A 16,643-nucleotide genomic window follows, 5' to 3' on the forward strand; every position below is an offset into this window, starting at 1 on the left:
GAGAAATAAATTTGTGAGTGCACCACAAATATTGTAATTGGAGGTATTCAAACCAAGGCAAAACCATAGACTGGTCCTTTTCTAACTTTGTTTTTTTTTCCAAGAGAACCCCCTTTGTTACATCAGCAAACCTAATAATATCATTCTGTCTCCAAGTTTGATTAGCAGAATCTCTCAAAGCCTTTTGTCAGGAGTCGTCCAGTCTCTGTGACTTGAGGTGCTTATAACTGGAGATGAAACTTGTACATTCATGCAAAATGTATACTGCCCCCAAGTTATGGCTAAAGACACCTTTAGTTTTGCTAAGGTTATACAGTGATTGTCTAATTAACTTTGGAGTTACATTTATCAAGGTTTCTTTTTTAATTTGGAAACTGGTTCTTACTGCTATATATTTTATACATTTTCACTGTTGGGGAGAAAGAGGTGTTATTACAGTTCAGTTATGTGAGATTTAAATATTCAAAGCTGCTTTATAAAGTGATAAATAAAGGAAGTTAATGTTTCAGTGTTTTGAGCAGACTGCACCACCCAGGCCATACGGAGCTGTTTTCCACATGTGACTTATGTGCAACCGTGCTATGTTCACTCAATTGTTCATGTAACGTAGAGCAATTGTATTCATTTTCTTCCCCTTCAGGGAACATGTAATTTAGATCCTGCATGCTGGATTCACCTTTTGGCTTTTATCAGACCTTACTGACCAAGAGAAGCCAATTATTTAAAACCATGCTGGGATTTTGTGTTCTTTTTTTTCTTAAATAAGAATAAATGTTTATGCAAGATATAGTCTGAAGGCATTTCCGCACCTTTGTATCTTATCACTAAAATTTTATATACTCAAGTTGACTCAAGTCGGAATCATTTAGCACAAAATGTAAAAGAAAAAAAATACAATACCATCAAAAAGAAAACCCATTCTCCCTTCAGTGTGAAAATTACCTCACATTTCAATTTATTTCTGAATAAATTTATTATTACTGCATATGCTAATAACAAACAGGAAGAGAACAAATGAAATGCATTGTTAAACATACAGAAATGAGCTGATTGTCTAATCCTTGCTAAAATCCATTTGAGGGATGAAAGCACCATTTAACAGCCACTCTAGAATGACTCCTCTTTATAAGGACATTTTTTGGATAACAGAGGGATGTATCCTCTCTTTGGGAGAGCATTCTTTTCAAAACAACTCATTAGTATATTTTGCAAGCCAGTAAATGTCAAACAATATGCACAAATGCTTTTTTGGCACATTAAGGTTTTCATGAAACAAGGAAGGTATCCTACATTCTAGATTTATACCATCCAACTCTGTCCCAGTGTCCAATAAATTATAATAAGGTAGCTAAAGCTAGACTTTTTTACACTTAATATACAGATTTGAGGGGAAATAACCTTTAAAAGGAAAAGCATGTGATAAACATTAGCGACATTTAATTTGCATAGCAATGATCTTAGCAGATCTCCCTTATTACATATTTTAATACATCTTTTATGATCATCACCATCTTTGTTCTTTAACACTGTACTTGAGTTTTATTTTATATATATTCTTGCTTTGTAGTAAATTGTACAACTTTAGAGATTTGGGGGGTTGGCTTCAGCCAATTTCTCTGCTGATGAAAAAGGGAGTAGTGGATTCCGTTTGACCACCAAAAAAGCTATGCTGGGGATCATGGAACCTGTATGGATAAAAACCATGTGGGATGGCTTCTCTAGTAAAGAGTGAGATGGAATGAAAATGCTGGCTGGATCCAACTCTTGGCAACTAAGGAGGTCAACCCTTAATTTTAGCAAATCAACCCAGAAATGCAAGATGCTCCAGTTCACACAAGTTCCCTGTCAGCTGACACAGTTTACACAAATCAGGACAGCTTCAAATTATCAGGTCTTGTTACTAGGAATTCCTTGTTGCTCCATTTTTTTAAATTTCTGGATGTTATACTGAACATCACATGTGCTATTTGTTTAATTTTTCAATTCCTTAAATTCATTAGCATCTTTTTGAGCCTTCTATTATTGGTACACATTGATAAAACACCGCAGAAGGAAAATCTTGATCTGTATCTATTTTCCCAAATGCATTGGTGTGCATCAAGAAAACACCAACACAAAGAAATTCAATGCAATGGAATGTACGATTGTATCAAGAGTGCAATATCTTGCAGAACGCTGAGAATGTCCACATGTCTGTAGGACAAGTGCTCCCCCAAAGGCACAGATGGTCAAAAAAATCTAAAAGCTAACTACACAAACTCCAGTTGCACAATTTTTGCTAACTCTCTAAATGAAACTGTGCATAAGAAGTAGAACAAAATGCTGAAAGTAATTCCAAGGGTAGCTATGCTGTAGCAAAAGAACAAAACCAAAAAACAAAGTGGCATCTGAAAAAATAAAAAATACTTTATTCTTGCATCAGCTTTCATGGGTTCCAGTCCACAAATGCTTGTGCTGAAATAAAATCTTGTTCAACATCAACATGTCAGTGGACTCCTGTTTTCTTTACAGTGCCAAGAGAAATTCAGAAACAAGACAAAAACAGAATCAAGGAAATCTGTTCATATCCAGTAAAAGAGGCCTATATTAAGTTGTGATTGCTATTATCAATTAGGCTTGCCAGTCTCCAGGTGGCACTTGAAGATTTCCCTATTACAATTCATCTCCAGACAGACAAGAACAGTTCCCTTGAAGAAAATGGCAATGGCAAACCACCCTGTAAAAAAGTCTGCCATGAAAACATTGTGAAAGCAACGTCACCCCAGAGTCAGAAATGACTGGTGCTTGCACAGGGGACTACCTTTACCTTTTTTATGACATTATACCCCCAGCTGAGATCCCTCCCTTCCTCAAACCCCACTCTTCTCAGTCTCCTCCCCCACAAATTTCCAGGTATTTCCCAAAACAGAGTTGGCATTCCTACTATTAATAGTTTGAAGACAGTTATCCAATAAACAGTAGTTGGCTTCAAGAGGAGTCATATGACTGGTTTTTTTTAAAAAAAAATACGATGTCCATTGTCATTCTGACACGAAGCATTTGTCATATATTGGTTTCTTTCTATGACAGCCATTTTATCACATGCAGTTAAGGGGTTTTGCACATGTATCCTGACACACATGGAACACTTGCCAGTCAGAATCAGTTACACTTAAATCTTGAACAGGTATACTCTTCTAAGATTATAATGGCACAATAGGTCAGTACAGAACTTTAGCTGCTGCACATAGCTGCCTGCTTGTTCCAGGGAAAACAGCTTCATACTTAGTCTTCCCTTAGACTATTTGGCTGCAGAGTCTTTCCTTCCCTCTTTCCTAACTCAGGGAATGAAAAAAGAAGGTTGTAACACATCGAGATTCAAGAGTTTTCCTCTCTGTTCAAACAAAACAAAACATAAAATAATGATCTTTGGTTTAACTGACCTGTTCAAACCTATTGTTTCTAAGTCCAGACAATTTACAACATGAACCCAATGTTCTGCAGACACCACTGTAAACAGCCAGTATAATCCAACATAACATGAGACAATTATACAAGTGTGATCGCTTGGAGCTCTCCAGGAAGAGGAGAATTTCCTGCATTCATTGTAAATAAACAAATCATAACCACAATAAGTGCTAACAGCAGAAATGGCAGGACTATACGGTTCTGGACTCAGGGTGCCTTTATACTATACAAAAGATTCTGATATGCCTGCTTTTAACACAGGCTTCACTTACAATTACAATTTTTAATGGATTGATCATTTGAGAGTTCTGCCCAGAATAAGAATAAACTTCTTGTGGATGCACTCGGTCTATATTTCTAGATCACAGCAAAATTTGCAGAAAACATATTTGTTTTTTTATTGACAGAGACGCCATGATACCAACTCCCAGTCCCGTGTTTGCTGTTGCATCCATTTGCTGTTTCACATTAATTGGTGTGTGAAATGGGCTCATTCAGACTTGCATTAATTTATAAAAAAAAAATGAATGCAGAACATGATGGACAATTAAGCCAGTAATAAATTAAGCCAGTAATAAACTGGCTTGTACATCATGATGGACAATGATGTACAACAGTTATGTCTACTACTCTGTGTTTTTGAATTAGTGGCATGATATGAAATTGCACATGATGATATGAATGTGATGTGTCTCAATGATTTCAGTCAGTTTAATTTTAAAAAATGAACATTTTTTTTTCTGGATAAGTGGAAGACAGAAATAGCCATTAAAATAGAGTAACAGGTTTTGCACATCTCTACACCTCAACAGACTGTGTTGAGTGTGTCCCCATCAATACAGTGCAGTCAATATTGATGTTTCAATGCATTTCAGTATGCTGGACACGTAAATTTCTTCCCATATTCAATAACTGGAGTAATCAAAGCAAGGTACGGCAGTTGCAATACAATCATTAATGTCCTTGATTTCACCAGACCATCTCTTGTCTGGACTATGCATAACAGTTAGTTGAAATATGGCAGTATCTAGGAGAAATGTAGCTGTGTGTATTTTACATTCATTACTTTATTTCTTCATGCTTAACAAGTGATGGTCTGGATGAGAACAACCCAGTATCTCTGTACAACTCTTTATCATTTGGCAATGATATAAAGAAACCTGGAACATACTTGGTGAAACTAGGTCCTACTTTCTAAATCCATATCAAACTCCTATGCATACATCTATGTAAACCTTGCTCTTTGCATGCAACATATCTCATATCTGCAGCTGTGCACACATACAGAAACTGAATCCTCCCTCATGCAAATATATTGTTTCATAGCAGAGTTTACTATAAATCCATGGCCTTCCTTTTAAGATCTGCTACAAAATAAGATATTAAACATTTGAACTCACTGTAAGTAAAAAAAAATTCTGCGGAAGTCAATGGAGCTATCTCAGTTAACAAATGTCTGTGAGCAAAGGTCCAACTAGAGAATCTTAGCATCAAATGCTAAAACTGCTTCTACAACTGAGATTGTAGCACATGGTGATGGTTATTGGAAACAACAACAAAAATAAAACACTATAAAATCATAAGAAAATATGCATAAGACAAGTGGATAACTGAAACAATCAGTGAATGCCATGACTTTGAGAGTGATAGTATCAGCACTCTATGATTGTAGAGCACAGCATGATTTTGCCACTGTGCACTTATAGGTGTTTGAGAAAAACTGATCTTACACCAATGTTTGTATGTTCAGATACCATCAGTTGGGATCAGATACCATCAGTTGGGATCAGATACCATCAGCTGTAGAACAAAATTCTGTACTTCTCCATTCTTTCACACTAAGTTACAACAGAACAGAGCTAAAAGAATATACATCAAGGTAATGAAGTAACATCCTTAATTGTTTCTATTTTCAAAAAATATATATAAATGCATACAAAATATATAGCCGCTGAAGAACAATTCAGGTTATGAAAAAAGTCACTTGTGGTAATTCTGAGGGAAACCTTCAGGAACTACGCACCAATAAACTCTGTTGGCACTGAGTTTGATGAATACCTGGCATCACCAACCAATCTTGTGCTTAAAGATCCAGGGAACACTGTGTTGTTGTTCCTTCTGGAGGTGAGCAGCTCGATCTACACATCTGGCTAGCATCAGACCTCACTGTAGTCATTAAGCTTGCATACATTCTAAATTTGAAAGACAAAGACACTTCATATATATATTTAAAAAAATATAATTTACAGAGTATCTACATTAACATATGGGCCAGCAATAATCCGCTTAACCTGGAAAACATATCTTGTCTCTACAAACAACAGGCCTAGTCATTCAGGATTATGAACATATGAAGCTAGTATAGAGTTCACAGCATCAGAATCTAGCCCAATGCAGTCTACTCTGATTCTGCCAACATCTCTCCATGTTATTAGAAGGACATCTGTCCAAGACTTTGCTACCTGAGGTCTTTTATCCGGAAGTGCCAGGACTGAACCTGGGATCATGTTCTAACATAGATCTACTGGCTCCTTTTATGACTGAGATTCTGCTAATAGTATATTGCAATCTTGCATGAAATAATTTATGGGGGGCAGAGATGTAGACTTGATGGGTTACTGTTCACTGCTGTGCTATGTGTCTAGAATGGAAAGAGACTGCTACAACCTGGACAAAAAGAAGTACTTTAGTCAATGACTAAATTGTGGAATTCACTGCTAATAGAGGCAGGGCACTTTCACACATGCTAAATAATGCAGTTTCAATCTACTTCAGCAACCATTTGCAAGTGGATCTTACCATTTCACACAGTAAAATTAAGTTGCAAAGTGCATTGAAAGTAGATTAAAAGTGCATTATTTAGTGTGTGTGAAAGCACCCATAGTGATGTCTCCTGGGATAGATGGCTTTGAAAGGGAATTTGATAGGTTCATGGAGGAGAGGTCCATCAAAGGCAACTGGCCACAAAAGAACCTTTCTATTCAAAAGCAGGAGGCCTCGGAATACCAGTGCTAGGAGGCAAAATCAGGCCTCTGAACCCTGCTGGTTGGCCCTCTAATGCAACTGGTCAGCCATTGAGTTGAATCAGGATGCTGTAACACAGGTCCAGCAGGTCTCCTGATGATCTTATGTGGATTTTTTCCTGTGCTGCTAAATGAAGATTTATGAAACTCATTTGTCTCTAAGAGTAATTATTTCTGCCAAATCCACATGAAAAGAAGTCCATGGAAACAGGCTGTCTGAGATGGCCCAAAGATTCCATGGCCACCTCACTTTGGACTAAGCTATGAGCCTTTCACTGCCTGAAGTCAGAAGGCAGGCAGATTCATAACATGTGGGACTCTTGAAACCATGTGGTGACTATAAAAGTTAAGGCCAAAAACAACAACAACAACACCCTGGTTGTTCAAAAAGACCCAAGTCTGTAAAGAACTAATCAAACAGTGCATGTGTTTCAAACAGCTAAATGACTGTATTTCCTCCTCTCTGCAACTAATACCCCCAGCTTTCCTTAGTTCAGTCAATCAGCCTAGAGCAATTTGGGTGGGAAAGAAGGAGGAAGCCTTTTCTAATTGAATTACCAAATGTGGCTGTTCATGGAAATAGCAGGGAGAAAGGAACAGAAAACAACAGCCCATTGACTATTTTGACTTTAATCTGTCTTGGAGGGGATTCTGTCTTGGGTTCTGGCCAACTCTGTAGTCATGCATAAAACAATGGAAAGCCAAACTCCATATGCTGCCTCTGAGCATTTGATTTAAGAACAGTTGCAGCTGTATGGAGCCTCCAGTGAGTGCAGCAGGAAGCAGAGGGGATGGCAGAGAGAACCACGGCTGCAGCAGGTGACCCTCACTGGCCACCACTGACTCCAGCTACCCATAAGTCCAGATGTGCAGGGTGCCTTTGTTTCCAGATACCGCATGTATAGTCACATGGATTCTGCATATGCCAGGGTCCTGTGGACCTGTTTGACTTAGGAAAAGGACAATCACTGGGGGGCTGGAGGAGGCCTGATATAGGTTTAGAGTCTCCTGGCCAGTGCAAATCGGAAAAGAGTGACACCTCCCTCAATATGGAAGTTCTCAGGACATCCAAAGAAATTACCAGGTAAGAGAAACAAAAAGGAAGTACTTTATCACAGAGCCTATAATACAGTCATGCACCTCTATGCTGCAGTTTTGAAGGACACTTCTGTCAGAGGGTTTTTTTTAAAAAAAAGAATACTATCAGTGGCGACAAACCACAAGAGGCAGAAATATCACACTGTACAGCTCTTGACTACTGGATGCTGAGAATGAGCAAAGGTTAGCCATGGCACATCTTTGAATTTCCCAGAGGCATTTGGCTGGCCATTATGACCCCAGAAGAAAATAATGGCGGTTCTTCTCTCTTTATATGGTTAAACTCACCCTGCGTAGTTGAACAGCACCAACAGCTGAAGAAAGGGACTCAAAGAAGACAGGGCTTTCAGATTCCAGTTTTCCACTGAGCTTCATTGCCTTTATCAACGAAGCTGTAACAAGGCATGACATGTGAATGTTTAGACTTTTTTCCAGCACACCAAAAAGCACCAGTTGTTAAATTTATATATGCAGCAAACCAATACTTGCCTTTGCAGTTTGCTAGTAAAACATCAATATTTCTTTTTTTAGAATCCATGCAGATCTAAAAGAGTGTAAATATTAAACATCTTATCAAAGAGGGCATAGTATCAAATTGAAATGAAAACATTGCCTCTCCCATCCACTACTCCCCATAATTGGGTTTTAATATCTGGTGGCTTTTAAATTAATCCTCTCAGATGTACTACACATGAATATACATATGGAAATTAGCAAGGCACATTACCCCTCCTTTCACTGCATTAGGAAAGCGGCAGTTTCTACTTGCAATTAATACACATTCAAAGGCTAAAACCCATAAGAATTTTTTTTAAAAAAAAAAATATTTATATCCATGCTATACTGAATATGACCACTAGAGAGAGCTGTTCCATAATATAAACATCCCACTCCCTAAACCTATTATAGTCTTGTAGCATCCTGAGACTAATAATGCCACATTGAAAGTGTTGGACTGTGCTAAACTGTTATGTGCTCACTTCGATCTGATAATACACATGAGATAGGATGTAACTTTGATTTTTCTTCTGCAGTCTATCTGATCAATACCAAAACAAGGCACAAATACCATATGAGAGGCTGCCACCTCTATTGGGAAAAAATGGGCTAATACTAACGGGCTAATGTTTGTTTGCATGCAAGGATTAAAATCAGGTTTTGCTAAAAGTGTTGTATAGAGCAAATATTAACCATACATTGGCCACAGTACAGTCAGTGGTATTGGCTTGAAATGTACATACATTGTTTATTGCTAATGTACAATATGAATTTCCTAAACGGTGGATGACAATCTGAGGTCAAGGCTTCCAAAATTCTTGCATGGAGCATGCTAACCACTAGATTTCAGCATATGAAGTCTCTCTACTCCACTATGAACATCTCCATCAGGGAGTGCATGGCTTTTCTCTGATAAATACCAGCTAAGGGAGAAACTTTTTTTAAAAAAAAATAGTAAACAACCCTCTTGCATTTTCAATTCCACAGGCTTATGGTTAAACTTTTTTCATGGCTATAGCATGATGCATCTAAAACTCTTTCATTTCTCTCCAGGGTGGGAGTTAACTTGAAAATCACAAAGATGGTGCATGAGGAGACTGACCATCCTCTTTTTGGACCTGTCAGGAAATACTAAAGCCTCTCAGAGAAGCTGCCAAACTCTGCTTTAGGAAAAGTCCTGCCTCTTTCAGATCTTGCCTGGTAAATCATTCACATTATACTCAACAAGTGTCTGCATAAAAGCAGTGCAAAAAAATAGAGTTTCTGACTTGAAGGAAGCAGGTGGCATGAATATTTATCTAAATGTGTGTCCTGTGCTCTTCAGCAAATCTGCTTCTTTAAATATCTTCTGACCAACTCACGCATCTTCTTACAGTGCTAATAATATGTGAATGTTTGACTTATTAGGTTTAAGCATCAAGTGGTATCACAGGAGGACTGCTAATACATTTGAATGGACCATACTTTTGGAAAAGGGAGTTTGGAAAAGCTAAGGGAAGAGAGCAGCTAACCATACTTGGTCAGGAGGGCAAAAACCCTCTCTATTCTATCATGGCTTTTTATCCTGGCCTTCTTCCAAGGATGTTCCACCCATTTTCCCTTCTCCATTTTATCCTTACAACAACCCTGCGAGGTAGCTCAAGATGGTGGGGGGGATGGTATTGGGGGTTTTGCCACCACAGGCTGTTTTCCCCCCACCCATGTCTCATCCCTGCCCTCCATGGGAGTCTTTAAATGGGGGGAAGACTGGGGCTATTTCTGCCACCTTCCTGCTAAATGGCCAGGTGGCAGAAGACCAATCTACCTCCCATTCCCATTTAAAGACCCCCACCAATCAGCTGATCAGTGGGGGGCGATAAATGAGGGGTAGGCTAAGTTCACAGCAGCTCTGCCCTTTCTGTCACCCCGGGACCTGGGTGGATGAAAGAGGTGGTGTGGTGTCACTCCGCAGCCCTGTTGCTAGCAATCCATGGACTGGGACCAGTCCATGGACTGGTGGTTGGGGACCCCTGCAGTAAGCTTCATGGTTGTGTGAAGATTTGAACTTGGGTCTCATTCTAAGACTCTAACACTGGTCCTTAAACAGAGGAAGAAGTAGAAGAGAGGGCTAGAAACTGAATGTGGGGCTTTGAAGGAAGGAAACTGGATGTATGCTATGGACAGGCTAAGACCATATTACCACATACGTCTGCATCAGATGAAAGCAGGTGATGATGACCCTCAGATATCTCAGATAAAAATACCAAGTTTGAAGCAACACGAAACAATAGGAAAATTCTTTTGATGGTGCTTGACCTCTGGTGGCTACTTCACACATACAGATTATCACTTTATGCTGCAGACATCACATGACAAACATGCACATTCTCTATTTATAAGAAAACGTTATGGAACCTTCAAAGATTTTATGCCCATTTTGTGTATTTTGAAGTGGGGATGTGTTGTAGATTAACATACTAAACAAGAGTAACAGTTCCCAACGAAACATTCATCTATCCCTAATAATGGCTTAATAAAACTGATGAAATAAATAATGGGCTATGCCAATAGATGCTCTTTGGAACATACTGTGTGAGTAGAATCGCTCAAGTATCACATCTAAGTGGACAAAAACACATGAAGAGATCATAAATACCTGAGTGAGTACAGAGAGGCCAGTGTAGTCAAAGAAAGTCAGGCCGCCACAGTCTAATATTAGGCTGTGCCTTTCACTGGGAAGCTGCTGCTCTGAAGGCTCACCTATATGATTGGTAAAAAAAGGTTGTTCTCGGTAAAGCAAGACATGTTTCTGAGATCTTCAGATAGTTTCCATATTTTGATATGACCAAACTTGTTTTGGGTTATCAGCAACAACAAAAAAAATCTTTTCTTCAAGCCCTGCTATATTTCTAGGGCTGCTTGTTTTCTGCCAAGGGCAAGAAATCCTCCATCCCTTGCTCTTATTTCCCACCACTGCTCCAACAGCTGGCAGGAGAAACCCAATCTAAAAAAAAAAATCACTGTCAGACAACAGCATGACATCGCTTCCAGGAGAAATCCAGAAGTTGCATCAGTCTACTCTAGGAATTGCTGGGAACTCTACACTTTTAGCATTCCTAGAAATTTCTAGACAGGTGAGACATCACTTCAGAGTTTTTCCTGAAAGTGACATCACACAGCCATCCAACAGCATCCTCCATCTCCCATCACCCAGACTCCTTTCTTTTCAAACTATGTTCAGTAAAATCTTGAGGCATCTTGGAAACTTATTTGGATTTGTCACTGAGAGAATTTGAAAGATCATTTGTCCACCACCAAAGTACAAGGATTTCCTCAATGGATTTACAAATAGACTTGGCAAACATCTACTGGGGTGGGGTGGGGTGGGGAAACCTTGAAAAAAACCTTTATCTCCCCCGCCCCAAGCCTCATTTTATATCTTGGTAACAACTTCTGGGAGCACCCAAAAGTGACATCACACAACTGAAGTGATGATGTATAATTCATGGTTTTGCCATAGAGTTTCCACTGAATCCTAGAGAATCTTGCTGATGCCAGTTTCCAGCTTATTTCTTCCCTGCCAATCTTCCAAATGGTGATGTGGTCTGGGGGTGCTGCTTGGAGGTCTCCCCACTATAGCAAGGGACCTGGCAGCCCTTTCTGGTTCTAAAACACGAACACACCCCTTTCTATTTTCAGCACAATCATTGCTCATTATTACTGGTGTTATCTTGAAAAGCGCACCCAAAGAAGAATGTCAAATATGTTTTAGGCTACATTCTTAGCTAACATGAAGCAGACGGTAATTGATGTTGAGGCCTAGTGCATAACACATGAACTCTAATCCTCTGCAATATGCAGAGGGTCCACCATCCTTGGCATTCCTACTGAAGTAGTCCAAAAATGCACTTTCACAGAAAAGTTTCAATAGTAAATGTAATTGTTTGTTATTTAGTAATGAATCTAGAACACTAATATTCTTCAGTGAACAGACGGAATTGTAAAGTAATGGGTTTTCTGTGTTATTTAAAAATACCATCTTTTGATTTTTACATTTTCTAAGTATCTTTAAGGAGAATGCCAATTGTTGAACTTGAAGAAAGTAGTTTGGTTGTAGAATTGGCTCTCTACTGCACTAAGAAGACCTCATTCATGGTCATAGGGTTGCCAACCTCCAGGTGGAGATTGAAGATCTCCTGCTATTACAACTGATCTCCAGATGACAAGGAATAGTTCACCTGGAGAAAATGGCCACTTTGGAAGGTGGACTCTATGGCATTATGCCCACACTGAAATCTCTTTCCTCCCCAAACCCCACTATCCTCAGACTCCATCCCTCAAATCTCCAGGCATTTCCCAACCTGGAGCTGGCAATCCTACTTGTGGAATTCCAGATGAGTGTATTGGCTGTTTCTGACAAACCCTGGGGGAAAGGTACAGGTAAAATGAGTCATTGGCCCAGAGCCATTTTTTAGAACTAAAGGTCAGACTGAAGGACATACATTTTAGCTATTAGAAACTATAAAGTACTGAATAAAAGTGTGGAAATGAAAAATAGAATGGTTCAAACTAAATACTTTTGACAAAGACTATAAAGAGATTTGAAATTCTCCAAAAGACTTTGGAGCCATTCCTATGTGGCTTTTTATCGGCATTAATCCTTCTCAAGATGTAGTCAAAAATCCACCACCTTTTGAGATTGTGGCTCCAGAGATTTATTGGCTTACTTAACACATAACCATAAATAAGGGGACAAAAAAAGAAAAGAAAAATATCACAGAAAGTAACTTCCAATCCAGTGGTGACTAAGAATAGACTTAAAAGGAAGGCTAGGTTTTAGCACAATCCTCTTGACAGCCAATACAAAAAAAAAAAAATCCAAGAGAAAAGGAAAATCTTTGCCACATAGAGATAATAAAATATCAACAATTATAGAAGAGGACATCAAAAGCTCTGAATAGTTCCCCCTCATATTTATTCTTCCATCTAGTTATTGATTTAATGAAACAAAAAATATAAAAATAATAGTTGACATTTCAATGCCTCTAAGGTTTCTTACACAGCCTCACAATATTTAATGGGGTTTTCAGTCATTTAGAGTAAACAACTGTTTGCAAACCCTATCTTTGAGTATGGGAGTCAATGTCTTCTTTTTGCCTACCAGTTGTTCTGAGCATACTATAGCAGTTGCCCTGCTTACCTAGGTGCATCTAGGCTCGCATCAAGAGTCCATCCCTTTAAAGCATTTTCCTTCCCCTGAAACAGCCTGTGTTCCAGTTGCATCTCTTGAAGCAACCCATGCTAGTTGTGCCCTTGCTTCATACAGTATCTCTTCTGCAACCTGTTTCCATACCTTTGCTAACAGCTTTACACAGGGCTGCCAACAGAGGGGAACTGAGGGGGGGGGTGGATTCTGGGACCCTAAGTCAGCTGGAGGGCCTTTGAAGCTAGTGTCACGCTGCATCCACCCAAACATCTTTCTGTTTATTTTTAATGTAGTTCTGGCTGCGGCCAGTAGGCCCTTTCTCCAAGATGGAAGCAGACTTGCATAACAGATCAAGCTAAACCCATCAAGTAATCCAGCAATGGAGCAAGACATGCAACCCCATTTGATGGCTGCTACACTAATTTATAGGAACCCCATGGTGCAGAGTGGTAAAGCTGCAGTACTGCAGTCCGAGCTCTCTGCTCACAACCTGAGCTCGATCCCGGTGGAAATTGGGTTCAGGTAGCTGGCTCAAGGTTGACTCAGCCTTCCATCCTTTCTAGGTCAGTAAAATGAGTACCCAGCTTGCTGGGGGGAAAGTGTAGATGACTGGGGAAGGCAATGGCAAACCACCGTGTAAAAAAGTCTGCCACGAATACGTCGTGATGTGACGTCACCCCAGAGTCAGAAACCACTGGTGTTTGCACAGGGGATTACCTTTATCTTTTTTACACTAACTGTTGGCCTGAAGCCTGCTAACCAAGGTCATTTTGTAGTTTAGCCTTTCTCTCCTCCTTTCTTTGCACCCAGCTCAGCCAGATCTTGCAAAGCAGCAGTTGGGGTGTTGCAGCAAGATTTTTTTTAAAAAAAATAAAACAAAACATCCTTTCCCTCTTTTACCCTTAATTTCTCCCTCTCTTTTCCATACTTTTCTCATTAATTTCTATCTGCCTCCACTTAATTTTTCCGTGTCTCCCCTCCCCCCCTTTTATTTTCACTTCTTCATTTCAAGACCTTCTCATCCCTATTCTTCTTGACAACAGAATGTACTTGGTAGTACAGTAGGAACCTTTGTTAATATTATGAACAGAGGTGGGGGGAGAGTTAATATTTCCTCATGATCTAACAAAGTAGCAAAAGGATGCTTTCCCACTCCTCCTTTACACCTTACATGCATGGTAATGGAACATTAACCTGTTTTAGTGATTATACATGTGGGACAGAAGGCAGCTCCCAGTCCAGGCACTGGATTGTTAATCATTATTGTGCTGGTGGAAGATCTAATAGCTCTTTGTGAAGGCTACTTTGCTTTACGATAATTTTTTTAAAAAAATTAAAAAATATATTTATAATAAATACTGTAGCCAGTCTTTCTCTCCAATGAGACCCAAACTGCATTGTTCTCCTATCCTGTCTTGTCAATGGAGACTCAAAGCTGCATTGTTCTCCATTTTATTCTCACAACAGCCTTGCAAGATAGGCCAGCAACCTTCCATGCTGGGTTGGGGATCTGAGTATTAGAGATACATGACAAGTTACTTAAAAGCTCCCTTATTACATGTTGTCTGTCATGAAGATGACCTGGTTCAGGGTGTTCCAGTTCCTTTCATTTCTGTAATCATACTGGGGTTAGTTGTTTTCACAGAGTGAAACATTATTTTCTGAGTTAGCACAGTGTGGCAGTGGCTTGTCTCACCTGGGTCAGGATCCTGTGCCTTTCAATTTTGACCACAATCATCCTGAAGCTAGTGGCCAGTTTTGAGTCTCCTAACTCTGATGACTTATGCCTGCAAGTGTGGTGTAATGGTTAAAGTGCCAGACTAGCATCTGGGAAATCCAGGTTCAAATCCTCATTCTACCACAGCAGCTAGCCAGGCAACCTTGGGCCCATCGCACACTCTCAGCCTAACCTACCTCACAGGATTGTGGTGAGGACGAAATGGAGGAGAGGAGAATGATGGAAGCTGCTTTGGGTTCCCATTGGGGAGAAAAGTGGGATATAAAAGTAAATGAAGAAATAAACAAATGTGGACTAACAGGCAAGTTCTTTTATTATTATAGATTAATGGTAACAGCAAGCCAAGCAATTGGTTTCCTTGGTTATCATATTGGGTTTGGATCAGGATCATAATGGGAGGGGGGGTGCCCAGATGGTAGCTCTAGGCAGCCCTGGTTTTACAAGGAATCCAGACTGCTTCTGCCTGCTTCTACATGTTTGCAAAGTTAGTTAAGAACACAAATCCAATATATGTAAAAATTCTGAAGTTCTCTGTTTTGTATTTTAATTTGGTCATTTAACCTTTTTTTCCTAGCTTGCTAAAAAAGAAAAAAAAAAGAAAGAAAGAAAATTATTTTAAATATATAAACTTCAGGCAATGTGGTGTTTGTATAAAGGCTTAAATAACAAGGATAAAGAATTGTGTCCTAGAGTTAATCTGCATATGTATGATTCCCAGCTCTGTCCTTCCCACTAGGGACAGGAGACTGCCACTACACTCTGGCACAGCTTTTGTGCTCAGGTTAGCCATGCTGGCTCTTTTGTGCTCAGGTTAGCTCAGGTTAGCCATGCTGGCTCTTTAACCAAGAGGCATGTCTGATGCAGTTGGGACACAGGAAGGAATCTTACCTGAATCCTCTCAAACTTGTAGCCAGCCCTGCTCACATCTGCATACACTGAAAGTCAATCTGGATGCAATGAAACTGTAGACTCAGCATGTGGCAGCAAACTTCATGCTGGGAATGATCAGGAAAGTCATTGCGGGGAGGAAATGGCCAATGGGGCAATGGTTATGTATAGCATTGTGGTGCAACCTCATTTGGAATACTGTGTGCAGTTCTGATTGCCATATCCACAAAAAGATATTGCAGAGCTAGGGGATAGGTGGGATGCAACCTATAGGGTAACCAAGAAGATGAAGGGGGGAAGCACATTTCCTGTATGGAAGGGCTAAAGAATCTGAGACTTTTCAATTTTGAAAAAGATAATAGAGAGGGGATCTGATGTCTTTTTAGAAGATTTTTTAAGAATAATTCATGTGGTAGAGAAAGTGGATAGAGAGAACTCCCCCTCTCCCAGATTATGTAGTTAAAAGTGGGGGGGGGGGGTTGGTTTTTTGAACAAGATTTCATGATACCATCTATATTTTATTGTTAACAAATATGTTTTTAATATATATGAATAGAAAAAAACAAAATAAAACGTGTATTGGTATCTTAAGCAGTACACTCACCATGACAATTTCCATTGGGTAATGGATTGAGCAATGTGTTCTGTTCACACTGAAACAAAAGCAAAATAATGGGTGTTACCTAATTACAACCTATGCCCTAATCTACAATCTCCCTATCTATCCATCCATCTGTTCATCTTGCCCTTCTCCCAAATGCTTCAG

At 39.4% G+C, this 16,643-nt stretch overlaps 1 protein-coding gene across 1 annotated transcript in view; it reads right to left on the reverse strand.

The window, feature by feature from the left end:
• Window positions 1–5,335: 5,335 nt before the first annotated feature.
• Window positions 5,336–16,643, reverse strand: part of SLC26A7 (solute carrier family 26 member 7) — an 87,221-nt gene continuing 75,913 nt past the window's right edge. Inside the window, exons 14-18 of the mRNA XM_060243517.1 lie at window positions 16,482–16,530; window positions 10,702–10,805; window positions 8,058–8,112; window positions 7,857–7,960; window positions 5,336–5,639 (exon numbers count right to left, since the gene is read on the reverse strand). Of these exons, the coding sequence (XP_060099500.1) occupies window positions 5,604–5,639; window positions 7,857–7,960; window positions 8,058–8,112; window positions 10,702–10,805; window positions 16,482–16,530 (348 nt within the window). The 3' untranslated portion in view covers window positions 5,336–5,603. The remainder of the gene's footprint in view (window positions 5,640–7,856; window positions 7,961–8,057; window positions 8,113–10,701; window positions 10,806–16,481; window positions 16,531–16,643) is intronic.

The sequence above is a fragment of the Heteronotia binoei genome, chromosome 7 (genome assembly GCF_032191835.1).
Source record: "Heteronotia binoei isolate CCM8104 ecotype False Entrance Well chromosome 7, APGP_CSIRO_Hbin_v1, whole genome shotgun sequence".
In the NCBI taxonomy this organism is placed as follows: Eukaryota; Metazoa; Chordata; class Lepidosauria; order Squamata; family Gekkonidae; genus Heteronotia; species Heteronotia binoei.